Here is a 24,809-nt window from a genome sequence, read left to right as displayed (position 1 = left end):
AGCTATGATGTTCAAAAGTAGACAGGGTGACTATAAAGTGCCGAACTCCCCTATAGAATGTATAATATGCCGAAGCCACGGTCACATAATTTCTATGCAAAGCGAACACCTTGGAATACCTCGACTCGATGCCATACGAACTTCATCTCATGAAAAAATATAAAATTATATTCTGCTTCACTGTTTTTGTACCTCTCTCATGGAACGTCAGTTGTTGCAACGTAGCGACCGACAACGAATATGAGAGGCAAAGATTGCGGACGTGTTGAATCAATAAATGAATAGTATGTCGTACTAACTGCGCCTGTAGGGCTTTTGAACCCAAACCACACCAGCAAGTGTATCTGAGTTGCAATGGAGCGCCTGCGACAATCATTCCGAGCAAAGTTGTTAGACTGCATCGAAAATGACTAGCGATCATTCACTCACCTTGATTCTAAAGTTCAAACTTCTGCAATATCCCGATGACATGATGTGGCCCGGTGGCTGTCAGACACGGCCCGTTCACAAGGCTAGTTTCCGGTCCGTCTGGATCCGATTATCGGCCCGTCTATACTTGGTTGATCTCCTGACGAGTTATTGGCAGAAATTCATAAAGAGAGTTTGTGGAATCTCACATACTTGAGTAAAATCACCCATTTAGAAGGCTTTCTTAAACCTACAAGCGTATCCCTGGCTCGAGGTGGTGGAGCAAGGCTTGTCGTAATCAGCCAAGCTTGGCCCTAGCTTGACTTTGGTGCTTATGAGTAATTTACCAATCATCAGCAAGCCTAACCACATTTGAATGCCGATATGCTTACATAGGCCCTTTCATAGTAACTAGTTCGTATGCCATTTTGTACCCCTTAACTCATCACCCGATCAATCTGACTGCTTTGCAAATGTATATATCGAAAACTCTGTCAACGATTAAGAGTCTTTTCGCGTAATAGCAGTGCCAGATGAAATGTGCTATATCTTCAAGCACTGCCTTGCGCCTCGATAAACCACATTATATTTGTATGAACTCTTTCGCTAACCTACTATCAGAAAGTTGCAGACCACGCAAACGTTTGCTGTTTACTGCCCAAGAATAGTAGTGGTCCACACAATCCCAGGGAGAAAAGAATAGTTGGCGCATGTCAGCCACGAGTCAAGCTTTCTGACAGCCACGACCTTTCTCCAGAGTATACTTACTTAGCCTACCTACCTTGTGAGAAAAAGAAGCGAGTGGAGAACCAAGTGATATCAATTATCGCACACTTTGTATGTACTTTGTACGATGAACTATATTATGGGGCCGTTACTTAGTTCCCGCTCTGAAATATCAGATACGTACTATACTATACGTTGGTGAGTAGATTAATGTTTCAGTCAGCAATGAACCAAATATCCCAGATGCTCATCATTCGCAGGATCTGAGCTTTTAATGTGATCACACTTATCGAAAATCTGTTTATGCTCATTGGTGGATTAAGTCTAAAGAGGTTTTCTAGATGGAATTCACCGAGCAATGTACAAGGTTCGTAATCTTACATCAGTCAACTTTGCTCACGTTGGGCCAACTTCATAGCGGCTGGCTATACAAGTGCTGTGTGTCCGGCCAAAAGATGCACGCATGTGTTGTCCTGTTCAAGAGATAGGCTCGAGTTTGAGGCAGCCAGGGCCACGCTAGACATCATTCGTACATCGCCAACAAGAAACAATTGAGATACTCAAATTGAGATTCTCAGGGTCCGAGCGGCATCTAGCACCTAAATGTCGTCAGCACTGTGCCAAGGCGCTCTACCCAAAAAACGGCGCCATAGCATGGTAACCAGAACGATTAGCGCACGTTTCGGGTGTTCATTTCGGGCTTATTACAACACCTCACAACATGGCCCATTTGGTCAGGGAGCCTCAGGGATATGATTCTGTCATATATAACTTGTTCGTACTGCTGAGCAGAGAAAAGAATAGGATACGCACGTTCAGATCCGAACAGTCCTTCGTTTCGTCTGCTTAATACTCAATCGAGCCCTCACTCTCATTAACCACGCATTACAAAATGTTGTCACTCATTGTCTCCTCCCTGATGGCCCTGGCGCAGGCTGCTCCCCACCCGCTCGTTCAGCCGCAAAACGCTGCTGCTCTTCCTGCCAATCTGGTGCGAGATTTGGCTACCGCTGTCGCCTTCCGTAAGACGGTTACTGGCCCCCCAGAGATCCTCGCAAACTGGACCGGCTCCGATGTTTGCCAATGGATTGGATTTTACTGCGCCGAAAATCCCGACAATGGTGTCCTGAGCCTCGCTTCCATCGACTTCAACGACCTCCACTTGACCGGCAACCTTAAGCTGAACCACTTCATTGAGAATTTGCCGGATCTTGCCCTTCTCCATGTCCTCAACAACAGCTTCAGCGGTTCTGTCCCCAACCTCAAGAACAGCAAATACCTATATGAAGTCGACATCAGCCAGAACAAATTCAGCGGCAGCTTCCCTAAGAACGTACTCAGCAACAGTGGTCTCGTTTACCTCGACGTCGGCAACAACCGGTTCACCGGCCCCCTCCCCCAAAACCTCATGTCTTCCCTACCCAATCTCGAGGTCCTCATGGTCCGCGTGAACCGCTTCAGCGGCTCCATCCCCGACATGTTTGCCAACTCCCAGAGTCTCAGAGCCGCCAGCTTCCTCGAGAACCAGTTCACCGGCCCCATCCCCGCCAGCCTGACAAAAGTCCGGTCGCTCCAGGAGTTCAGCTTCGCCACCAACAACCTCACCGGCCCCATCCCCCTGGGCTTCGGCCTCTTGCCTAACCTCACGGCTGTCGATTTCTCGTACAACCAGCTCACAGGTACCGTCCCCGAGGACCTGTGCGCTAGCAAGTCGATCCAATACATCTCGGTGGCTGGCAACAAGATCGACCCCCGCCTGGGTCCTGAGTGCCAAAAGGCAAAGGCAAGCGGTATCTTGATCAATTAGATTAAAATATAGAACACGCGAGGTTAGAAGTGCGTGGCACTATGATGAAGACAAACTATAGACAGTTTCAGGGAGCGTAGTAATGTCTGAACCCTTTCAGTTCGAGATGCAGTGCCTAGTGTAAATGTGCTAGGTGCGTTTTACTTGATTAGAATAACACTACTATTAAGTTTGCAGACGAAAGAAATGTAATGTCTTGTTCACTGCCCTCGTTGAGCTATTCAAAAATACGAGGAATCTGCCTGACTTGGTGTTTAATTACGTGACGAATACTAAAATCCCCTAACTCTGGTTACAGCCACAAAGACCGTCTTACACATTCCTCGCTATCCAATCCTATCTAGCTCTACCAATTAATCAAGCAAGTGGGTAAACAGCATACCAGGTATCCAACCCCACTAGCTCCGCATCTCCACTCACACACTACAAACACAACATCCCTACTCTTACATTCCCAAGAAGAAGAAGAAGAAGAAGAAGAAGAAAATCACAAACGCCCGATGACCCTGGATATCACTGTAACCCTCCGAGCGCGAGCTCGAGTTTCCCATCTAACCAACCCGTCCTTAAACCAAAAGAAAGAAAGAAGAAAGAAAGAAAGAAAGGAACCTATCCTACGCATCCCGATGAAACAATCCCCTAAGCCCAACACTCCACCTCCTCCCCTCCTTCCCCTTCCCCCTCGCACCACCACCTAGCTCGTCCCCCACACTAACCACCCTCCGTCCAACAGGTCTCTTCCCATGCTCCTCACTCTCTCCTTTCCCAAAGTGGGTACTCCGCCGTGTCAAAAGGCCTAAACCATGCGATATCCTCTTCTTCTCCTTCCCCTCCTTCTCCCCCATCCCCTCCCCATCGCTCCATGCAGCCGCATTCGCACTAAACGGCCTACTCCTCTTCCTCAGTAAATTCGGAATTCGCTTACTCTTCTCCCTCTCCAGCCGATTCAACTCCTTATCCGTACTCCGCAGCGTCTTCTTGAGATGGTGTTGCGACGTCTTCAAGCCGCGCAGTTGGAGTGCTGTTTCGCTGCGTTGGAGGCGGGCCTGCTCAACTTGGTGGGCCCACAGGTCGTCGGGGTCGCGGGATAGGGTACTTGCGCGGGTTTCGGGGCGCGGGCTGGTGTTTGGGGTGCTGGTGTGGGTTGGGTGGGAGGATTTGGGGGTGGAGGGGGCGGTGGAGTGGGTGGCGGGATGAGGGGTGTGAGGAGAGGTAGCAGGGGTTGTGGACCATTCTTCGAGGAGCTCGAGGAGCTTTAGCTTTTCTTGAAGGGTGGAGATGAGGGATTCGAAGGTTTGTTTGTCAACTTGGAGGGAGGCGAGTTGTTGTTGGAGGGCTGCGAAGGAGGTGGTGTGCGTTTCTTGGTCATGGCGGAGTTGGTCGAGTTCTGTCGTTTTTCTTGCCAGTTCGGCTTCTAGGCGAACTGTGTTTGCGTGGTCGCTTCCCAATTGTTGGTGCTCTTGTTCGTAATTCTTCTTGAGGCTGTTGTACGCGGCATTCATTGATCTCATTCGCTCATCGGCTGATGACCCAATTTCTTTAATGTACTTCTCCTTTTTCGATATCTCCTCCGCTAGCTCCTCTTTGCTCTTCTCCAAGGCATCAATTTCCTGGGTTTGGCTATCGATCTGTTGGTGTAGATCAGAGTTCTCTTTGGTAAGAGTCTCAAGCTCGCTGTTCTTCTCGCAAAGTCGAGTCCTGTATCGTGACTTGGAACTGTTCGCAGCCTCAAGCTTAACTTCAGAGTCCTTCACAAACTCCAGATAGCGCTTCTCAGTATCCTCGACGGCGGAATAGGCATTGGCTATATCTGACTCGACACTTTCAAGGAAAGCCTCCAGGTCGGCATTCGTCTGGCGCGCATTCTTCAATTCTTCTTCCGCTGAAGCAAGACGTGAGTTGAGTTCTCTTTCAAAAGCCTCAAGTTTGACGTTCGTATCACGAAGTGACACAAGTTCTTTGTCGGCTTCGAGAAGCTTGCTGAATGCTTCTAAGCTCTCAGACTCTGCAATTTCGAGACGCATTTGAGCTGCGCGGAGTTCAAGCTGTAGCTCATTAGTTTGACTGGATGTACTTTGCGAGGACTCCTCAAGCTCGGCATGTTCCAGTCTCAGGCTATTTAACTCTTGATCACTTGCCAACATTTGAGAAGCCAAGTTGGCACAGCTGGCTTCGAGTTCAGCTACCCGTGAATGCATGCCAGATAAATCCTCTTGGAGGGATTCGTTGTGGCGTTCAGACCCCTCGAATTTAGCTTCCAACTCTGCTCTCGCTTGTCGCACAGCATCTAGCTCTGTCCTAGCATTGGCAAGCTCGGTGTTGAGAGAAGAGTTTTGCGATTCAAGCTCATCAAGGCGGGAGCGAGTCGAAGAAAGGTTTTGTTCCATACTTGCTGAGACCTCCAAGGCTTTGCTCAGCCTCGTTTCTACATCACCCTTGAGCTGCCGAAGTTTTTCTAGTTCTCTTTCGGCTTCCCTTAGTTGTGATGTAAGTTTACCATTTTGAATGTTTGCCTTATCCGTCTCTGAGCGAGCTGCAGTGAGGTTCTCCTTCAACTCGCTGTTCAAATCCACTGTGTTGTCGAGTCGAATTTTGATAGTTTCATTGCTTTGTCGAGCAAGTCTAAGCTCGTCCTCCAGACGCGCATTATCGGCATGCGTATGTTCGAGTCGCTTCTCAACAGCTGCCTTTGCTCGACACATGGCTTCCAGCTCTTCCTCACTAGATTCAAGTCTCATTTCGAGCTGTGAGATCTGGGAATGAGCTTCTTGCAGTTGGGACTGCGTGCTTTGCAGCTTCTCATCAAGCTCCGAATGAGATTCTCGAAGAGAAGTCAAGCTTTCTTCGGCGTTTTGTTTCGATTGTTGAAGGTCCATGATTTGAATTTGTAGAGTAGATAGCTTTACCTGAATGTCATTCACTTCCAATTCAGATTTCTCTAGATCGTCCCGCACAGAGCGTAACTGAACTTCTAGATCTGACTTGGAGCTCATGGCTTCGTCAAGTTCTTTTTGTAGTTGATTTTTGGCCATATCCGTGTCATGGGCTTGCTTGCGAATATTCGCAAGATTTGAAGCGATCGTATCGCTGTCTGACTGCGCAGCCGACAAAGCTATTTCAGCCTTCGCCCTCGCATCATCACTCTCCTTTAGTGCAGCCTCCAGATCTAATAACCGATTCTTGAGCGCACTAATTTCTGTAGTTGATGCGGCTAACTGTTCTTCAAGGAGCGACTTGGATTCTTGGCCTTTTGTCAAGTTGTTCTCCAATTCTCCAATCTTAGTTTGCAAGCTATCACGTTCGCTTTGCGTTGACCTGAGCTGCGACTGGGCTTCGCAAACTTGACCCTCAAGTTCCGCTTTGACATGACGAGCCTCTTCAAGCTCGCCCTCAGTACTTCTTTTGGATTCTCGTAGATGACCAAGCTCTTCGCGAAGAGACACTTCTAGTTTCTCTGATGACTCTAGAACAGATCGGAGGTTGAGAATCGAGGCTTCGAGTTCTCGGAGATGTTCGTTGCTCTTCTCCATTTCGGCAGCGCGCTGGTCGTCGCTTTCTTGCTTTGCATTGCGCATGTGCTCCAGTTCTTTCTGGAGTGATGATGTCTGCTTTTGTGACTGTCGGAGCTTTTCTTGTAAGCCCGCACTCGTCGATTTCATCTCTGCAAGCTCATTGTTTTTCATACGGACATCCTCACCAAATTTAAATCTGAGCTGCCGTGCATTCTCAATGTTAGCTTCAAGTATGGATTTCTCTTCTCGTAGCACCTCCAGTTTCCTTTGGGCGACACCATCAGCTGCCTCCAACGCTTGAACGCGCTCAAGAGCTTGCTGGAGTTTGGTTTCTGTGTCGTTGTAAGATGTGCGTAACTTTTCCAACTTCTCCTCCAGCTCTTCCTTTGCCTTCGTTTCCTGGTGCAAAAGTTCCACGGTGGCGAGCAACTCATTTTCCACCCTAGTCTTTCCACTCTGTACGTCCTTGAGTTCACTCGCCAAACCATCACGTGCTTCAGTCTCGGTACGCAGCTTCTTCTGCAACAGCTCCAACTCCTTCTTCATGTCTGCCGAAGCATTCTGAGCATCCTTGCTCGCAGCTTCTGCACTGTGCAGTTGTTCACGCAACTGAGCAATGACATTTCCTCCTATCTCGATCTTCCGGGCATGCTCGACGGCTTCCCCGTCGTACGTGTTAAGTTTCTGCTCAAGGGTTCGAATATCTTCTAACCCCTGGTCAACTCTCTTCTGCAAATCTTCACACTCATTCTCTTTTTGTGCAAGGCGGTCTCGAAGCGATGATTCATTGCGCTGAACGGTACCGAGCTCATCGTGTATGGAGCGTAACGTCTGCTCAAGAGCAGAAGTGCGAGTCTTCAATTCTTCGACCTGGTTAGTTTGCATCCGGACATGCTCATCAAGTTCAATATTTTCCTTCTGTAGCAGGTCAATTGTGTGCGTCGTATCTGCATTCTTCTGGTCCCATGCTGCGAGTTCGTCAATCTTGTCTTGCAGTTTTTGTTTCAAAAGTTCTTCTGAGTCTACAGCCATGTGCAGCTGGACCTTGGTAGCTTCCAACTCTTTGGCTAAACTGCTTCTTGAGCGCTCTAGAGTAGCAATTTGAGATTGGTGATGCCGCATCTCCTGCTCCAATCCGGCTTTGGTCGCTGCCAAAAGCCTTCCATCTTCCTTGCTCTCTGCGCACTCACTTTGGAGTTGTTCTATACGCCTCCGGCATGCAGCAAGAGCTTGATCTGATTCACGCTTGGCTCGTATCAAGCGACTGTCAGACGTGCGAATCTCGAATGCACTTCCGAGGCGAGGAGTGAGCGGAAATTCGACATCATGCCATGGAGACGTGGACGATCGTGTGGGAGTCTTGGGAGAGCCGAACGGGCTATCAGGAGCGCTCGAGCGTGTTGGTGGAGATGGAGGCGGGGAAAGGAAACTGTTTCCATGATTATGGCGTGGCTCCTCTTTTGGAGTTGAATCTGTGACACTGATTAGAAAAGCTAATACCAGAGTGCAGCTAACTTACATTGAAGTGTCAGCATGGAGGCCCTTTCCAATGCTGCGAGAATCTCCTTATTGCGGTCCTCTTCGATTCGCAGCGCCCGCTGCAACTGCTCAACTCTATTCTGTGCATCTCTACCTTCGAGATAGTGGTTTGTTCTGCTCTTGGCAAGGTTCCGGGCAGTAGTCGCAATCTGTTTCTCCTTCACGGATATACTAACGGCCATGCGAAAGGCCAGACGACGTAACGACGACACTGACCGCTTTGCCTCAGCGCCCGCAATCTGATGTGCTTTCAGTTCGGCGCGAAGCGTATTACGTTGGGCCTTGATGTAAGATAGATGGGCCCAGTTGGCTATAACGTGGGGGGCATCCTCCTCCTTGGACTGTGGATTGTGGGTATCTTCTCCATCGTGTTCAGGTTTGGAAGTATAGGGCGAGGAGCGGCCCCAGTGTTCCTGCATGAAACTGCTTGACATGGACGATACGGATCGTGACACGCTGGACTGTGGGGTGGCAGATGGCCGCGAGCGTGGAGACGACTTTGGCTTGTTCTCTTTGGGAAGACTGCCAGCGCATTTTTGCATATCGAGGAAATTAGTAGGCAGAATGTCCTCTAGTCCCGAACGCGTGCGGCTGGCACTTAGAGGGTCCTTGTCCTTGGCCTCGGAACCTGGCGCCATCGTGGGCGTTGGTTACACGACCATGAGGTGACCAAGTTGCGACTTATGCCAGATAACGGCCAAAACTCTTCGTTCAATGTGGCTGGGGGAAGAACTATTCCGACAGCCCCGGTAGCGATGGCGTTGGGACACTGGAACGGATGGGGTTAAGAAGGTGGTGCGTTGTGGGCCACCGTCACGCAAGAAGCGGGACTGGGACGAGGAAAAACAGGGATGTGATAGGAATGGGGAAGGAGATGAGGAGACTTTGGGATTTTGGATCGACTTCAATCAGAACATGTACGTAGAAAAACAAGATAGTTGTCTTGAGAATAATAGGGATACACGCAGCCTGGGACTGAGAAGTGCAAAAGCTGACCTGATGGGCAGCAGCGGTTCACACCAGGCGCAGGTATGACGATATACAGCCCGGGGGTTCCATAAGGCAGACCCATGGTTCTTCGCGATATTTTCCGATCGAGGGTATTGGCGCGCCTCAAATGCATGGATAAGCCTGGACGGTTGGGTTACTGTCGTGCCGGGCTGGCCGCCACGAATCTCTGGCGCCTTGGTAGGTCGAGGGTGGGGAGACAAGATCGCATGTGCATGCCCCTCAGCATGTGCACATGTACGCAGTGACCATGGTTCGCATCGCTTCTGCAGTGCTATGCGGTGTTAATATGCTAATGCTGCTAATAATTAGAGTATATCCCCTTACAGCAAGTAGAGAACATGCTGCGGTCGTTTGGTCCGAGGATGCAGCGGCGTCACTGCGGAAGTCAACCATGTCGTTTTGCCGCGGGAGCACTGGGCACTGCCCGTGGTGTGATATCACTCGTGATCTCCAGCATGCTTGAATCGATCCCGCGATCTAGTAGTAAATCACTCTGCGCTGGCGTTGCAGGGTGGACGAAAAACAAACATATAGCAAAAAAAGGAAAAATATATGGAAGCGTAACCATAAAATGTTCCACGTGGCTTTCAAGCAAGCCAATATTTTGGTCCATTTTTTAGTAGGTTGGTCGTTCTACTAATCATCTACTTCGTGTACTTCTTCTGCAAATGCTTCGCAATAGTCGTCAGCTGGATGTTGCTTGTTCCCTCGTAAATGGCGCCAATCTTGCTGTCCCTAAAGTACTTTTCAGCCAGGCCCTCTCTTACGAAGCCCATTCCGCCCATCCATTCGACTGCTTGCCCGGATACACGTCCGGCGACCTGCGATGCCATAAGCTTGGCCATGGCCGCATCCATGACGAAGTCCTCACCAGCCTCCTTCTTACGGGCGGCGTTGAAGACAAGGGCGCGAGCAGCTTGAATGTCGGTCCAGGCTTGGGCGAGCTGGTGCTGCATGCCCTGGAACTCGCCAACGAGTTGGCCAAATTGCTTGCGGTCGTTCCATACGTATCTATAACTGTTAGCGTCTGGCCACTCACAATGGAACCATGACGGTAAGACTCACCCTGCTGCGTTCTCCCAAGCACCCAGTGCTAGACCGGTCATCTGTGCTGCAATACCAATGCGGCCCTCATTAAGCAGCCCAATGGCGTATTTGTAGCCCTCGAATTCCTTGCCTAGCAAATTGTCCTTGGGAATCTCAACGTCGTCAAAGTTGAGAACGCAGGTGCTGCTGGCTTTGATACCCAGCTTCTTCTCCTTCTTGGCAATGGAGAAGCCGGGGGTGCCCTTTTCAACAATGAATGCAGTGATGCCCTTGTACTTCTTGCTGGGGTCGAGATTGGCAAAGACAATGAAGAAGTTTGCTTCAACGCTGTTGGTAATCCACATCTTGTTGCCGTTGATCTTGTAGCCATTGTCTGTTCGCGTGGCCTTGGTGGCGAGCGCAAAGGCGTCAGAGCCAGAGACGGGCTCAGATAGACAGAACGACCCAACTGTGTTGGTGGCCAACTTGGGCAGCCACTCCTTCTTGAGCTTCTCGGAGCCCCACTTGAGAATGGCAGTATTGACCAGCGTGTTGTGTACGTCGCACATAACGCTCACACTGGGATCGACGCGCGCCAGCTCTTCGATGGCGATGATGGCCGAGGTGAAGTTCATGCCCGAGCCACCGTACTCTTCGGGTATCTCGATGCCCATAAGTCCCTGCTCAAACAGCTGCTCGACTACTGCTGGGTCCATAGCCTCAGCCTCATCCATCTCTCGAGCCTTAGGCAGTACGACATCATTGGCAAACTTGGACACCGAGTCGCCCATGAGCATCTCGGTCTCAGAGAGGTGAGTGATGGGTGTCGGTGGCACATCTGAGATATCGACAGCTTCTCGCCTGGAAGGAGTCAAGGAGAGACATCGTATTCTGGCCCGGCATCGCGTTAGTTTTTGCTTAGGCCATGTTGGTCACTTTTTTTCGGTGGATTCAAGACATACTGCCGGGCGGGGCGGACTGCTGGTCCCAGCGAACGCGACGAAGCCGTAGCAACACGGGTGAGCGGTCGTAGGGATCGTGAGAACGAGGCCATTGTCAAAAATATGTGTGGGAAAAAAGGGAACCACAGGATGCGATTGTATCCAAGCCAGTTGGCCATGGACCGCCACCCGCATGCCGAGGCAGCTCAAAGTTAGCCGGCGCAGGCCGCACGCCCGCATGTCCGGGGTTTGCGGAGAAGAGCTCGTCGTTGATCGCATGCTAGAGCCGCTGCACACCGACGTCACCGATTTGCAGGCATGGCCACTGGGATTAGAGCAGAGCCGCAGCTGGACTTGACATGGTTGAGTCGTCGTGTGGTTGCAATGTCGAAATATATAAGAGATTCAGAGCAAAGGCCCTATTGGCAAGATTACAGCAAGGGTATATGTAAGTATGTGTGTGTGAGAAGCAAGTAAATATATCGTGACCATAACATGACAAGGCAACGGCAGCTCGAGTGGAAGAGACTGCAAACCATTGGTAGCAAAGAGAACCCATCTCAATTAAAGACTGTACAATCGCAACTCCCAACCAATGCCTTTGCGCAATCTAAACACGACCGGCGCCGCCGCCGACGGCAAACCGGCCAGCCTGCATCTGCGACTTGTACTCGTTCAGCTCAGCGGCCTCCTTTTGCTCCGCAGCCAAAAGGGCCTCGTGTTCCTTCCTGCCAATGCGGCGTTGCTTGATGCAGCAGAAGAGGATGACAAGAGCGCCAATGGCAACGGCCGAAACAGCGCCGATGGCAATGCCGGCCTTGGCACCGCTGGATAAAGCCGCGAAGCGGTTCCTGACGCCGTGAGGTGACTGGATTTCCTCGAGCACTTCAGACTTCCCCCTGCAGATCGTTAGTTTCATACTACAAGCAAGTGGGCACAGAGGGAAAAATAACGTACTCGATGACCTTGACCTTTTGCCAATCACCAGATGAGTCCATGTTCTCCCACGAGTACTTGGCAGCGCTCGTGTAATCTTGAGCATACACTGACTGGATGGTCATGGTGTACGGGCCCTTGCTGAAGTCGGTTTCACCGCCAGCCCATTTGACAACACCGGGGTCGTTCTTGCTTGGGTCACCAGCAGCCCATGCACCGAGTCGAATGTTCATGGGTGTCTGGGGGTAGCGGGTCCCTCCCTTGGCCTCTTCGAAAGTAAGGTTCCTGATACTCTTGCCGTCAACCAACCACTCAATGCGGTCCTTGGTCCAATCAATGGTGTAGTTGTGGAAGTCTTCTTGTGGCGCAAAGTCAAGCTCAAAGTCTTTGCCGCGGTCGTAGGTCGAGGTATCTCCCTTGCCAAAGTAGTTGGTGAGAATCGTCTTCTTGTCGCCGATAAACTCCCAGTCAATCTCGTCGAGCGCCTCAGACTGCAGGATAGCGCTGGAGATGATTCCGGTACCGGTAGCCACCTTCATAATGACTTCGAGACGTCCGAAGAGCATGTAGAAGACCGAGTTCGCAGTGGGAGAGTCGCCCGATCGTTCAATAGTAAAAGTTGCGCCCTTCTCGACCCAGTCGATCTTGCCCTGGTTCGGCGTCTTCCAGATCTTGTCATCCCGTGGAATACCTGTCTTATTCCACAGAAAAGTCACATTGCCGCCGAGAGCCTCCATGTCGGGGCATCCTGTCGTATTGAGCGGGTAGCCTTTGAATGTTAGCACCTATCTTGCTTGATGCTGGGGCAAATGCGACGTACAGTCCGTGTGCGTCTGCGCGGTAGTCGTAGAGACCAGGCCGGCAATGATTGCGGCCGCAGAAACGGCGAAGGACTTCATGTTTGCGATTATCGTATGCGCGAGTGTGTACCGAAGGAGTGTGGTGTCGCGCGTAGACCAGACGCGCTGAGGGTGGTGTTTGGATCAAGGAATGACTGCGAGCGCTTTGAACGCGGAATGGAATGAGTGGACTCTCACAAGGAGAAAAGGAAAAAACGAGGGGGATTCTATTTCAAGGGAGCGTCAGAAGGGCGTTTTGAGATTCGGCAGGTATGGGACCTTTGGGGTACAGCCGGGCAAGATTTAAGGAGTCGTCTAGTGCCATTGTGCTCCCTGCGCATTGCCATTGGCCAACGGACGTTAATCTACAAACAGCGCTTGCCGATCGCCCAGCATAGACCCGTCTTCTCCTGAGCATTATGGGCCACTGATATCATGGGCGTGTATGATGCTTCGCAACAGGCGCCCACATTGAACGGTATAGTAGGACTTTTGACAGCGGGTATCTAACGCTGACAAAGGGTCATAGACGATGCGCCCAACTAGTATGTGCCTCTGTAGCCCCTCCAGGAACCATGTCTCAGATGCAGTCAGCGCGGGAAGGCTTCACGCCAATTCGGGAGCCAAGAGGTTATGAAACGCCAGGCAGTCTGCGCTAAATGACCCTTGCTTGAGGCGCCGAATAGTGCCGTGGCAGTATCGATCATCAAGGTGGGAACTGTCTTTGGTCTTTCTTGTTGTGCATGGGCTGCACAACCGCCTTGACCCACTATCAATAGGTATGCGCCACTATCTAAGAACCGAGATTGCCGTGCGACCTCGTGGAGAACTGGTGACCAAGGATGGTTGATCATCCCAAAAAAAGACTTTCATTTCTCAGTCATTGCATGAAACGGAGTCATTTGACGATTGTGGCTCGGCACCGACATGGCCAACAACACAAGCCACGATGTTTTCTCAGCCTCCACGTTTATTCTAAACTGCGGAGCTTTGTCGGGTGATTGCTTATGTGACAAATTTCCCAATACGCATACGAAGGCCGGGCCGCTTCAAGTATGTAAATCTACCGTTTGATCTCCCGTTAGAAATGACGTGATTTCTCTGTGCTCTACGGTACTGTACTATTACAATCCCAGATAATTTGATAGCGCCTGTGTTGGCTAGTCTTTCCTTTCTGAGTATCGTAGACTCAAGTCGCCGTTATGAGGTGCTTGGGTCCTGTATTGGATGAGCTATGCGTGCTTTACGTTGCGTGTATGACTTGACTTGGTTGCTTTTCACCTGCAAGTCATCCGTCCATACTTCTCAAGCATGGCATTGAACATGAGTATTCACGTAGATGTGGGTCCTTCGTCTCTTGACTTGTTCTGTCATCTCAAAAGGCTAGTTGGTGGCATGTATGCGAGCTAAACCAACGGGCGAAGCGGCTGGAATATGCCTTGGGCTGACGTGCACTACATAGGTCTTGGGAGGTCCTGGTTGCCTGAAGCATAAGGAGACTGTCAGAATACGGGATTCAATCGAACCCTCATTTGCTGGATTGTCTTCTTTGTTCGAATGCGCGATCTGCTTCGCTGCCCTCGAATATTCCTCGCAGTGTCGGCATTTTGGTCTCCACGTAGTCATTCATAATTTTGAGCACGCGGGAGGGCGTTCGATGGGCATTGGGTGGGCGCCTGCTGATATCGCTCAGTCCTGGATGTGGCACTATCTTTGCCAGGTCTTCTTGAGCCATGCTCTTCATTGGGTTGAACTGCTTCCAGAAGGGTTGGCGCTCGATGTAATCTTGATGCACAGCTCGTGAACGATCTATGGTTACTTGGAACCATTTGGACTGCTTGATTTGTTTCCCGGAGGGCGCTGGGGACTCGAAAGGCATGGGAGTTGGCTTAGAAGGTGGCTTGGTCGTGTATGTAGATTGCCAGGAACGGTTTGCAAGCTGCGAGGGGCGCAGGATCTCGTCGATGCCTTTGGTGTGCTGTATTTGATCGGCGGAGGAATTTTCTATGTCACTGCCCTCTTCTTCTTCTTGCGACGAAGGGGATTGTGGTGGGTGGGTAGTGGCGGGAGAAACGGCCTTTTCCAAGGCGAAGCGGAGGGGCGAGGCGTCGAGGGCGCGCTGAGCGGACCTTTCGTCCCGGTAGATGGCAAGAGCGACATTGTCTGCGGGGTTTTGATATTCGTACTGGGAGGAGTCAGATGCGGTCACTTTGCAGAGCAAGACGTTGTGTCCGGCGCAGGCAAGATGGGACGAGGATAACGCACCCGTAGGTACTTGAAGGTATCGAGTTGGCCAAACTTTTGCAGCACGCGGTAGATTTCCCGGCTCTCTGAGAGGTTGGCTGGGCGAGGGACGATGCGTATGTGGATGGAGCGCGGGGCCAGGGCTCGTCGGAGCGACATGGCGGCGGTGATGGCTGTGGGAGTGGTGGTGTTGGTGAGACCAAGGGTCGTTCGGCATTGGCAGCGGTGCGGCGGTTCAGAGTGGGGCACAAATTTACCAGGACGCAGGTTCACAGGATGCGGGTAACGTAGGGCTGAGTGTGATTGGCACACAAAACCAAACAACATGAATACAAGCCATAGTTATATGTTGTGCGATGATGCAATGGTATTAAATACGTAATGTAGCGCAGCAACGGCCCTCGGCTCGTCGCATCCTACAGCGTCCAGCTCAACCCGCAGGGAGCATTTCAGAAAAGCAATATAGATGTATGTATGTGGTGTAGAACGAGTAGTACCATGTACCCGTATCGCTAAGCCTGTCTTGTGACGCGGCCTCGTGGGCTAATACCCATGGTATTCCAACAAAGATCAAGTGGTATATTGCGCCTGTTATGTGAAATAAAAACCCAAAACGCCTTGGCTATGCACGCAATGAAATGCAGAAACAGAGTCGACTTGAAGGCCGACTACTTGCACACGGCGTTCTCTCTAGAACGCTTGCGCATGCGCACCGTCTTTGTGACGCGGACGCTGCTTTCTCGGCGATCAGACGCCCTCCACATTGAGGTGGCGACGGTTGCCTCGATGCGTTTGGCGGCTAGGTCGTAGTCCATGTCAACAGCCTCGTCACGGGCAGAGGACGCGGTTGGTGGACATGTCGAGGATGGGAGGCTGACGGTGCACTGCTTCTCAGCCTCGATCATCTGGACCAGCTTGGAAATGTCGCGGGCGTGTGAGGAAGTGCACTGCATGCGCGATGTGTGCTGGCGCTGCATGCGCAGGATTGAGGCTGAGATGCGCGAGTAGGTGGGGCGCGGTTGTTCCTGCACACATTCGGTGGTGGGTGATAGGCTCCTGTCGCAGTCGCTGTCAGGCGTGGGAGGACGCGTGGAGCCACAGGCGACAGAAGAGTCGATGCGGAGAGTCTGGTGGTTGAGGTGAAGGGCAAGGTCGCCCATTGTGCAAGGCGGCGTGGGTGGGCGGCTTGGGTGCTGTGGAAGCAAGGCTGCTGGTGATGTAGGCGATACGTTCATGGCAGCCCGCTCGGCCTCGTACGCGGCGTAGGCCGGGCGAGGAACGGGGTCGAAAGAGAAGTGACGGAACATGGTGGCCATTGTAGGATGTGTGTTAGATAGATGGATGGATGTGCAGTGCGTGTAGTGTACATGTGAGTGAAGGTATGCAAGTACATATGCTGCTATTGCGAGGTAGGCGGCGCCAGGGTGCTATCTATGTATAAGGCGCGCTGGCCGTGGCTTGGACGATGGCGCTAGGACGAGGCGAGGCCAGCATGCCGGGACGTCAGCCAGCATCCATGCCAAGCATCCATGTCATCCATGTCCGCTGCCTGTATGACTGCCCTCTATTACCCACTCACACTCGCTGTCTGACCCCATTGCGCCCCATTGCGCCCCAGCGGCCTGTCTGGCTCTCTTGCCAGCAGTCTTCTGGAATCTGCTCCAGCCATCGCCGCCCACTCATTGGCTGCCACGCCCGCTGGCCTTGTTCACCCGCTGTCCTCGAGCCTCTCTGGCACCAGCACTGGACCCAGCACTGGACCCAGCACCCGCTCCAACCAACAAAGGGGCGCCCGCTGCTGGCTGCTGGCGATCAAAGCCTAATTATCATTATTCCCGACACCACACGCCCTCTTACGCTCTCTCACACACTGGCACTCGCTCCTTCTCGCTGGTGGCGCAACTCTGTACGCGATCGACACTACTAGGCGTTGCTAGGCACTGCTAGGCATTCGCCGCCGCACGCTGCAACACAAGGTCGACACACTTGACCCGCTGCCATGTGTGTGTTTGTGTGTGTGTGCATGCCCTCCTCCACACGTTTGCTGAAACCGTCCTGGAAATTGTCCCGTCCGTGTGTCTGGAGCTGCTTGCCTGCACGCTCCATGACCCCGTCGCCCCTATCGCGGCTTCTCGTCTTATTTAGAATTCCATCCCTCTCATGTCCAATATTACGTCTTACACCTGCGCCCTCGCTGTTTTGCTCACGGCACTAACCTGGCTTGGGTCACATCGCCCTCCACGTTACATCTGGACTCACTGCTCCAGTCACGGCCATACTTCGTCAATCTGGCTGCACCATCCGTCGCCACCGCGGCCGCCAGCTGCCAGAGATGCACAGAGGCCCGCCCCCAGGTATTGCCTGGGTTCCCTGCTAGACCCGTATTGGCGATCGGCATGCATTTCCGCACGACGTGGCTACCCACCCAAATGCCGCACGCTGACCCTCCCAGATCTCTGGTCTGCAGCCTCCATCATTGGCCGCCGCTGCACTAACCACCCGAGAGCCGCTCTCGGTTCACCCAGTCACCGGAACCACTGTTCATGCCTCACCAAGTATGCTCATTTCGTGCCATCTCCTGAACCCTTCCGCTCCAATTCCCGCCTTCCCCGTCACCCAGTGCACAGGGCTGGTCCAAGCAGCCAATCACCACTCCACCACTCGGTCCTGCTGTCGTCCTGTCGACCCCAGCAGTGAATGTCCTTTGTTGTAACAAACGCGCTTCCTTGTAGTAGAAACCTTTGTTGCCGTCTGTTTAGTCCCTCTTCAGTTATGGCCTCACCAGTTTCGTTCTACACTAATACTCAAACTGACTGCGGAGCTCAACAAATACCAAGTCCTCCTCTGCTAACAAGTACCATGACAAAAACAGCATTTTGTGGAAATGAGCTTGCACTTGTCAGTTTCTTCAGCTTGTTAGAGTCTGGGCTGCATACCCGAAGGCGGAAGATCGGCAAGGAGATTTTCTACTTTGCAACACTACAAGCTTAGTGAAGCAGATCTTCGAACCGGAAGCTTCTTCTTTTTTTCGAGACAATGCGCAGCCCATTCCACCGGATCCCCGTAGACACAGACAAAGGCACGCGATGAACCAGCGCCACACCGACCTTGCTCTACTACACCTAGATACTTGCGATCGCGTCCTGCTCACGTCTCAGTATCCAGATAGACTTTGCATACTCTAGATTAGAGCAAGGCGTTGATGCGACGCTACAATCATGCATGCTAAAGAGCGCCATCATGCTTTGACTGAGTTGGCAGCCTTACACCTACAGCACCAATGGCACTTGTTGGCGATTGGCCAAGCTGACTGTGCATGAGCCTTGGGCCGAGGAAACCCCACCGCTGACAGAGGTCAACCTCGTCTCTTCCGTCCCCCCGGTAGCATTGGATGCCCAAAATCTGCCTGGAAAACAAGGGGCCATTGACAGCGCACACCTAGCCGCAGCGGAAACACGACAGTGCAACAAAGGAGTCGGATCTCGAGCGCCTGTTCCGCCTGCCTTTTATTGAAGCGGAAACATGGCGCGCCTTCGGGCGCCTGTGCGCGACGTTAGACCCTGGGGACGTTGCGAGCAGACCCCCAGCTGCGCCACGTGGCGCTATCCTTTTGAATTGAACAATCACCGCACTAGCCCTTCGCGGCAACACAGTTCCGTGACCCAGGGGCAGGAATCCCGAGTCCTCTTCTCTCGACACGCGTGGCATGGCGACATTCGCCGAAGCAAAACAAAAAATGATAACCACGCAATTATACTATGCGCTGGCCAGTAGCAATAACACCCAGTGTTCCAATATCTAAACCTTACCGTCTCTCCGGACCCGATTGTTTCGTACCGGAAGACCTGCCAACCCTCGCCTCCACCCTTGACCGCTTCAACCGTCTGTGCACTGCATGGTGTGCATAGTGAGATACACAAGCATATTGTGACTGGGATCTCTCAATCTTATCGCTTGACCGCCTCACTGTTCGGGTTGCCCTCCGCATGGCAAACGGCTATCATGGGCCCACTTCCTGGCAAAGAAATATGTCCTATCCTCCTTGCTTCCTTCATATCAAGTGCTATACGTCAGATTTCAATAACATAGCCCCATGGGGAACCCTCCCGTTTCAGATACCTCGGCCAATAACCCTACCGTCAAGAGGAAGAGGAGACGGCTTCATCCCTTTCGGCGAATTGCAAAGCTCATCCTCGGAAACCCAAAAACACCCAGCACCAGGGAACAGATACGAGACCACGAACAGGGCAAAGCATGTCACGGCCCGTCTAAATGGCACTACCTGCTTCCCTTTCTCGAGCCGCTCATTTCGCTCGACCCCAAGCTGTCGTTTATCGAGGACCGCATTCTCCGACGACCTCCGCAGCCAAAAACGGAAACAGAGCCCTCTGAGGCTCCGCGAAACCTTGAGGAGCTGAGGAGAGACGTTCAAGAAGCAGATGTACCATGTGAATGCGATGAATGTGCACCTAAGCTCTACAAAATCACCACGACCAAATCCCATGGCATCATCAAGGACCAACTGGCCAACAACAACCGCACCCGGCGCTCTAAAGGCCTGTTGTATGAGAATCAGCCCAAGCAGGTCAGTCCAGGATCGTACCTGCGACTACGCTTTCGCGGCGACTATGAAGCCATGACTTTGGTACGACACCACATGGCGTGGCTCGACGCGACCTACCTCCACCCATCCGCGCACATTACCCCGGCCGTCCACCAACTGCGCAGTCTCCTCAAAGCGTGGCACCCGCAAATTACTGGCCTGGACATGCGCCGTACACTCTCAATCACGCAACTAACCACGCTCTTCACGCACCTGAACCGCGTCTTCTTCTCAGGCTGCGTACCCACGCACAATGCGACTCTAACAGCAGGCTTCTCGTACCTTCCCGAGCAGCAACGCGACTGCTTTGGCAAAAGCCTCTTCAATCCTCTGATCGGCACCCAGATCCTCGTCCATCCCACTCTATACCGCGGCGCCGGCACGCCTAGTCACCACCCGGATGTACTGCGCCTGAACAACCGCCTTGGAACAATTATCCACGAAATGTGCCATGCTTTCCTCAAAGCATATTCCTGCCGCTCGTGCGCCATGCACGAGGCGTGCGACGGCGTGACGGGCCATGGCCGCGCGTGGCAGCTACTCGCCAAGAAGCTCGAAGAAGCTGCGTGTGTGGTCCTGGGCGGTGAAGTGGATATGGGCCGCGGTCCCAGTTTGCTGAGGGAAATCGCGTGCAGCGGGCGGCTCCCAAGTTGTCATGATCTCGAGGCGTACGGTATGAATGTGGTCAAAGCGCCTGCGCCTGTTGCGTGTGTGGAGAAGCAAGAGAAGTGGACTGTTCGGCTGGCTGGATGAAGACAGAAGTCGAAGACGGAGTTTTGGAGATGCAGAGATCTACGAGTTTCGAAAGAGGAGGAGGGAATGAAATGTTGAGTAGTTGATTGGAAAAAAGCCCAGGAGGTTTCTACTCGCGATACGCCGGGCGCGCGTCTGCGATTTGCGGATGTAAAGGAAGATGTTATATATACCCATACAGACGATTTCCCTACCGTCCGTTCCGAGAACGAGGACCGAGCTGGCCCTGGACCGGGGGACAATATATCTCCCTCCCCATGAGTTCTTTTCTGGGTGTACAGCGGTCGCGATCCCGCTAGAGGTTGACATTTTGTTTACCCCTCCGCATTTACGAATTTTTGTTTTTTTTTTGCATAGATACAAATGCCTAGGCTACGCGCGAGCGAAATAGATAGAAATTTTACATCTAATCTTATAGATAAAGAAATTTCCCCTCAGCATGATATCCCACGAGTTATGATGAGAAGCGAGTAAAGAGAATAGCAGAAGAAGAGATTGATCATGATTTTTGCTCTTGAGAAATATACAGGAAAGTCATAAGTCGTATGTAGGTAAGTGAAGGAAAGAGGGGTATCAGGCATCGCCGGGTAAAAACTCCACTGAACATGATGAGTGCATGTATACATGTACATCCGTAAACAGAAGAAGAAGAAGAAGAAGAAGAAGAAGGCCTCGCTTCTGTGTAGAAGAACAACCCAGATGAACCCGAATGGTGGCCCATGAACCGAGAACGAAAACAAAAGGAACATCCGCAGGACAGAAAACGACCTTAGTCACTCAGATCAATAATCTCGGCATCAACAGGTATAGATATACTCGACAACCTCGACATGGACGGCCACGGGACCGCAACAGCAGTGGTAGCAGGTGTAGAAACCTCACCCTCTTCAGACTCACGCCGCTGCACCGCCCCACCCTCCCCCTCATCTTTAACCCTCCACTCCCCATCCTGTAGCACAACAATCTGCCTCGCTTCGCTCAATCCCCTCGCCTCAAGTGCCATATTCACATGCTCGATAAAGCCATCATGTACCAGCACATTCGGTCTCGCGTCGGTGCCGCAAATGGGACACTTCCAGTGATCCACGACGGACGCATCACCTTTTCGGGGTCGAGAGCGCAAAAAGACGTCGAGGTCGAAGCAGTCATTGTGAAGACAGAATTTGCTGCGGACGGGAGTGTCGCAGAGTTTTGATTGACTAAATGGTTCGCGGAGGTTGATGGTCATGTTGCTTTGGACGATGTGGAAGTCGTCGTCGTCGTCGTCGTCGTCGTTGTTGTTGTTGTCGTCGGTGGCGGTGGCGGAGGAGCCTGAGAGTTTCTGTTTGATAGATTCGAGGACAGTTTGGGCGGAGGCGCGGTTTTGGGTTGTGCAGTTTAGCTTGATGGAGTCGTGGGAGATGATGGTGATGGCTTCAATGGCAAGGAGGTAGTCCAAGTGCGATGTGTCACTTGATTGGGTCATGACGGTCATTTCGAGAACGTTTTCGCCCTCGCGAAGTAGGTCGGTAACATCGACGGCTAGGTCCTTGCCGTGATGCATCTTTTTGCGTGCTTCAAGAGGCGTACCGTTTAAACTGAGATACAGGTACGGTATCCACGATGTATCGGTGGTTGCCCAGACATGCTCCTTTGGTGTATATGTCTTGTCTTTCCATTTGATGCAACGCAGACGAGCAATCTTGTTTGTCTCGTTGATACTCCGGACGCCGGGGTCGGCAACTGATTGGCGGACAGTCTTAGGGAACGAGGTCATCTTATCGGGTGTCACTACAAAAACCCATTTTTCCATTGTACAACCTGGTTCCGACAACCGCGCAGGAGATTTGACATATCCTTCCTGGAACGTATATAGTGGCGATGGAACGGAATGCGCATTGAGGACGGGGCTTCGCAGATGGGCCTGGTGGAGAGAGAATCTAGCGGGATTGGCCACTCGCTGTTGAGGCTGTACGCGCCCGGAAGGTGGAAGCAAGCTCGTGCTCGGCTTCGTCTGGAGTTGAGTTGATGTTGGTGTTGGTTGAGCTGGTATTGGTGCCGGTTGAGGTTGTATACTTGTGTTGATTGGCAGAGACGGAGTATAATTCTGTTCGTACACTTGATGAACAGCAAGCCGCTGAGGGTATGGACTTACGACACTGTTGGGTTTGAACTGCCTCGCAGTATTGCTCTGTCTTTGCTGCTGGTGTTGGTGCTGGTGTTGGTGCGACTGGTAGAGGGGGATTGATGGAATACCTCCTTGGCGAAGGGCATTTTCATAGCCTTCGACAGCCGCTCGGAGTTTGGAAGCACAGACTCGTTCCGCAGCCAGTGCCTCTCGAGATTGGACAGGAGTCGATTCAAGTTTTTGGCGGAAATAATCGATCTGATTTTGCTGAAAAATAGTAACAGCCATGACCTCGAATTTTTCCATGAAGGGAGCTTTTTGGTTGGCGCGCCAGAGGTAGCGTATAAAAGCAATAAACACTAAGCGCTGAAGAATGGTCGAAGGGATACAGAGAGTTGTGTCGAGTTCGCGTGCGAGTGGCGGATAACGACGCTGATCGCACATATTCCTTAGGTATTCGTAGTTGAGGCAATGAGCTACAAACATGCTGAACAAATACACCTGGTGATCAAAGCCCGAGGGCCAATTGGCATAGATGTTTTGCATGGGATACGGGTAATTTGAGAAGAAGTGCACGACACCAGAACTCAGATTGTGGTTGGGTTCAAGAATGTCCTGCAGTACCTTTTCTGCCTGAGGCAAGTCCGGGAGGGTTTTTATGCTATCAGGTAGAGTCTCGGGGGCTGTGGTGAGCATACAGTAGCATTGGTGCATGGTCAAATAGAACCAGTCTTCCTTCTCAGTTGCATCTCGTAGCACACCCAATCGCAGCTTGTCACGAGTGTTGCTGGGTAATGCAGATATTGACACCTGGAATGCGTTTAGTTTCTCCAAACAGCTATTGGCTGTGTACCACGACGACATTCTGGGTGACATGTTTGAAGAGGTGAGCGAGACGGCAGGAAACGTTTGTGGTAGAACCATTGTCCTGCGCTCGGCTGGGTGATGGAATTGTACGCTTGTGGGCACACGTGGAGACGGCACTTGGCCGGGTGGGTACGTCAAGTTGGAAGGAGTGTGAGTGTGAGCCTGTCTTTGTATTGGACTGTTGGTCTGCGGATACGTGTTTAATGATGGGCGATGTGGCAGGTCTGGGGTTGCAACATCTGCGGCGACATGGGGCGGCATGTTTGTCATGCTTCGTCTGACTGACAGCCGGGGGTTTGTAGGTTTGGGCGGAGCGAATATCTGATAGGCATCCCCATCTATTGAGCCGTGTGAGGCGCGCCCATGCTGCACCGAGTCCACGTATGTGTGCTCTATAGGTGTTTCTGGCGCATAGGCTGCTCCGGCAGAGTGGAAGGTGAAGACGCCTACATTGACCGCTGGGCTATATGTGATTGGTGATGGTGTTGCCACCGCTACCGCCGCTAGCGTTGCCGCGCTCGTTGCTGCATATTCACTGGGAGTTGGCGAAGGAAGCACAGAAGCAATGGAAGGTCTAGGAGCCAGGGCATTGGCTAACTGGGGAGATGCTGAATAGTTGGAAGCTGGGTGCTGCTCTGGTTGGCTTGTGTACTGTGACTGGGCGGACGGGTCTACGGGGTGCAAAGAAGGGCGCCTCTGAGAAGGTATTTTGCGAGGCCTTCCACGGCCACGCACCGTGAATGGCAGAAGAATGGCGGATGGTTGTGCGGGAAGTGCCGGGGGCTCAACGGGGGCATTGGCAGGCAACATCCAGCTCTTGCGTGGACCGCCGAGGTTGCCGAGGACATGGTGGAGAGTATGGGCCGTGGCATCGTCGGTCGGCGAGTGGCCAGCAGAAACCATGGCGTGGGCTCAAAGAATGAGCGGATCGACGGGTGAGGGACTCAATGTTTGGTGTGGATGTGGATATGGACGTGGACATGGACGTGGACGTGCTCACCCACCCACGGCCTGTTTCAAGCGGGATGGGTGGGGCCATGGCGCGCGCGCACGTGCGGGCGGCGGGGGCGGATTATGTGCATTGCTTGCCCGTACTCGTTATTGTCTGCCGGCCGTATTCTGTCTCTTTGCTGCCCGTCTACCGCCAAAGATGAACAGAGGGCGGTGGTGGGAATCAAGGTGGGTCAGAGTGTGTATGTATGTATGTAGTCGTGGGCGAGTAAAAGGGGTGCGGGCGCGTGGGTAATGGCGACGCGAGAGCGGGTACCAATGGAAACAGAGACGGAAACGGAAATGGATATGGCCGTGTAATTAATCAATCAACTGCACCCAGTGCAACCCTTTTCCTCCCACCTGCCAGTCACCTGCAGCTGCCGGGCCAAAGAAAAAAAGAAAAGCACAGAGTGCTCGATGCGACACAACCGGCCTCAAAATGTCGGGCTGACCTCGCGGCGCAACCAGCGGACGTATATTCGGTAGCATGGCTGGGG

At 52.2% G+C, this 24,809-nt stretch overlaps 8 protein-coding genes across 8 annotated transcripts; 2 read left to right on the top strand and 6 right to left on the bottom strand.

Moving 5' to 3' along the window:
- The first annotated feature begins 1,950 nt into the window (after window positions 1–1,950).
- COCSADRAFT_40783 (uncharacterized protein) lies at window positions 1,951–3,149 on the top strand. Its single transcript, XM_007706297.1, has one exon. It carries the CDS (start codon window positions 2,027–2,029, stop codon window positions 2,939–2,941), a length of 915 nt encoding a protein of 304 aa, XP_007704487.1. The 5' UTR covers window positions 1,951–2,026; the 3' UTR covers window positions 2,942–3,149.
- On the bottom strand, window positions 3,140–5,719 carry COCSADRAFT_40782 (uncharacterized protein). Its single transcript, XM_007706296.1, has one exon. It carries the CDS (start codon window positions 5,677–5,679, stop codon window positions 3,556–3,558), a length of 2,124 nt encoding a protein of 707 aa, XP_007704486.1. The 5' UTR covers window positions 5,680–5,719; the 3' UTR covers window positions 3,140–3,555.
- A 3,838-nt stretch (window positions 5,720–9,557) lies between these two features.
- On the bottom strand, window positions 9,558–11,172 carry COCSADRAFT_40781 (uncharacterized protein). Its single transcript, XM_007706295.1, has 3 exons — window positions 10,992–11,172; window positions 10,069–10,920; window positions 9,558–10,014 (listed from the first exon to the last, which is right to left on the bottom strand). The coding sequence occupies exons 1-3, from the start codon at window positions 11,081–11,083 to the stop codon at window positions 9,648–9,650; spliced, it is 1,311 nt and encodes a 436-aa protein (XP_007704485.1). The 5' UTR covers window positions 11,084–11,172; the 3' UTR covers window positions 9,558–9,647.
- A 329-nt stretch (window positions 11,173–11,501) lies between these two features.
- COCSADRAFT_251800 (glycoside hydrolase family 16 protein) lies at window positions 11,502–12,891 on the bottom strand. Its single transcript, XM_007706439.1, has 3 exons — window positions 12,727–12,891; window positions 11,928–12,675; window positions 11,502–11,869 (listed from the first exon to the last, which is right to left on the bottom strand). Exons 1-3 carry the CDS (start codon window positions 12,803–12,805, stop codon window positions 11,581–11,583), a joined length of 1,116 nt encoding a protein of 371 aa, XP_007704629.1. The 5' UTR covers window positions 12,806–12,891; the 3' UTR covers window positions 11,502–11,580.
- A 1,382-nt stretch (window positions 12,892–14,273) lies between these two features.
- On the bottom strand, window positions 14,274–15,148 carry COCSADRAFT_164495 (uncharacterized protein; the record flags this gene model as incomplete). The annotated part of the gene is made up of 2 exons (XM_007706438.1): window positions 14,274–14,930; window positions 15,011–15,148. 2 exons carry the CDS (start codon window positions 15,146–15,148, stop codon window positions 14,274–14,276), a joined length of 795 nt encoding a protein of 264 aa, XP_007704628.1.
- Window positions 15,149–15,324: 176 nt separating this feature from the next.
- On the bottom strand, window positions 15,325–16,393 carry COCSADRAFT_40778 (uncharacterized protein). The gene has a single exon (XM_007706294.1). It carries the CDS (start codon window positions 16,303–16,305, stop codon window positions 15,658–15,660), a length of 648 nt encoding a protein of 215 aa, XP_007704484.1. The 5' UTR covers window positions 16,306–16,393; the 3' UTR covers window positions 15,325–15,657.
- A 2,603-nt stretch (window positions 16,394–18,996) lies between these two features.
- On the top strand, window positions 18,997–20,778 carry COCSADRAFT_40777 (uncharacterized protein). The gene has a single exon (XM_007706293.1). The coding sequence runs from the start codon at window positions 19,083–19,085 to the stop codon at window positions 20,343–20,345; it is 1,263 nt and encodes a 420-aa protein (XP_007704483.1). The 5' UTR covers window positions 18,997–19,082; the 3' UTR covers window positions 20,346–20,778.
- COCSADRAFT_251779 (uncharacterized protein) lies at window positions 20,697–24,426 on the bottom strand. Its single transcript, XM_007706437.1, has one exon. The coding sequence runs from the start codon at window positions 24,220–24,222 to the stop codon at window positions 21,115–21,117; it is 3,108 nt and encodes a 1,035-aa protein (XP_007704627.1). The 5' UTR covers window positions 24,223–24,426; the 3' UTR covers window positions 20,697–21,114.
- Window positions 24,427–24,809: the final 383 nt, after the last annotated feature.

Source organism: Bipolaris sorokiniana (genome assembly GCF_000338995.1).
Source record: "Bipolaris sorokiniana ND90Pr unplaced genomic scaffold COCSAscaffold_16, whole genome shotgun sequence".
NCBI classification, from domain to species: Eukaryota; Fungi; Ascomycota; class Dothideomycetes; order Pleosporales; family Pleosporaceae; genus Bipolaris; species Bipolaris sorokiniana.
This window is presented reverse-complemented; position numbering and strand designations above follow the sequence as displayed.

What these genes read in the sequence shown, in the direction of transcription:
- COCSADRAFT_40783 (XM_007706297.1), top strand. Translation starts at nt 2,027, where the DNA reads ATGTTGTCACTCATTGTCTCCTCCCTGATGGCCCTGGCGCAGGCTGCT.
- COCSADRAFT_40782 (XM_007706296.1), bottom strand. Translation starts at nt 5,679, where the DNA reads ATGAGACTTGAATCTAGTGAGGAAGAGCTGGAAGCCATGTGTCGAGCA.
- COCSADRAFT_40781 (XM_007706295.1), bottom strand. Translation starts at nt 11,083, where the DNA reads ATGGCCTCGTTCTCACGATCCCTACGACCGCTCACCCGTGTTGCTACG. An exon ending in GCAGTCCGCCCCGCCCGGCA is followed by an intron (nt 10,921 to 10,991) that starts GTATGTCTTGAA and finishes ATGCCGGGCCAG; the next exon opens with AATACGATGTCTCTCCTTGA. An exon ending in GCTTGGGAGAACGCAGCAGG is followed by an intron (nt 10,015 to 10,068) that starts GTGAGTCTTACC and finishes TAACAGTTATAG; the next exon opens with ATACGTATGGAACGACCGCA.
- COCSADRAFT_251800 (XM_007706439.1), bottom strand. Translation starts at nt 12,805, where the DNA reads ATGAAGTCCTTCGCCGTTTCTGCGGCCGCAATCATTGCCGGCCTGGTC. An exon ending in CGCGCAGACGCACACGGACT is followed by an intron (nt 12,676 to 12,726) that starts GTACGTCGCATT and finishes TAACATTCAAAG; the next exon opens with GCTACCCGCTCAATACGACA. An exon ending in CAAAAGGTCAAGGTCATCGA is followed by an intron (nt 11,870 to 11,927) that starts GTACGTTATTTT and finishes AACGATCTGCAG; the next exon opens with GGGGAAGTCTGAAGTGCTCG.
- COCSADRAFT_40778 (XM_007706294.1), bottom strand. Translation starts at nt 16,305, where the DNA reads ATGGCCACCATGTTCCGTCACTTCTCTTTCGACCCCGTTCCTCGCCCG.
- COCSADRAFT_40777 (XM_007706293.1), top strand. Translation starts at nt 19,083, where the DNA reads ATGGGGAACCCTCCCGTTTCAGATACCTCGGCCAATAACCCTACCGTC.
- COCSADRAFT_251779 (XM_007706437.1), bottom strand. Translation starts at nt 24,222, where the DNA reads ATGGTTTCTGCTGGCCACTCGCCGACCGACGATGCCACGGCCCATACT.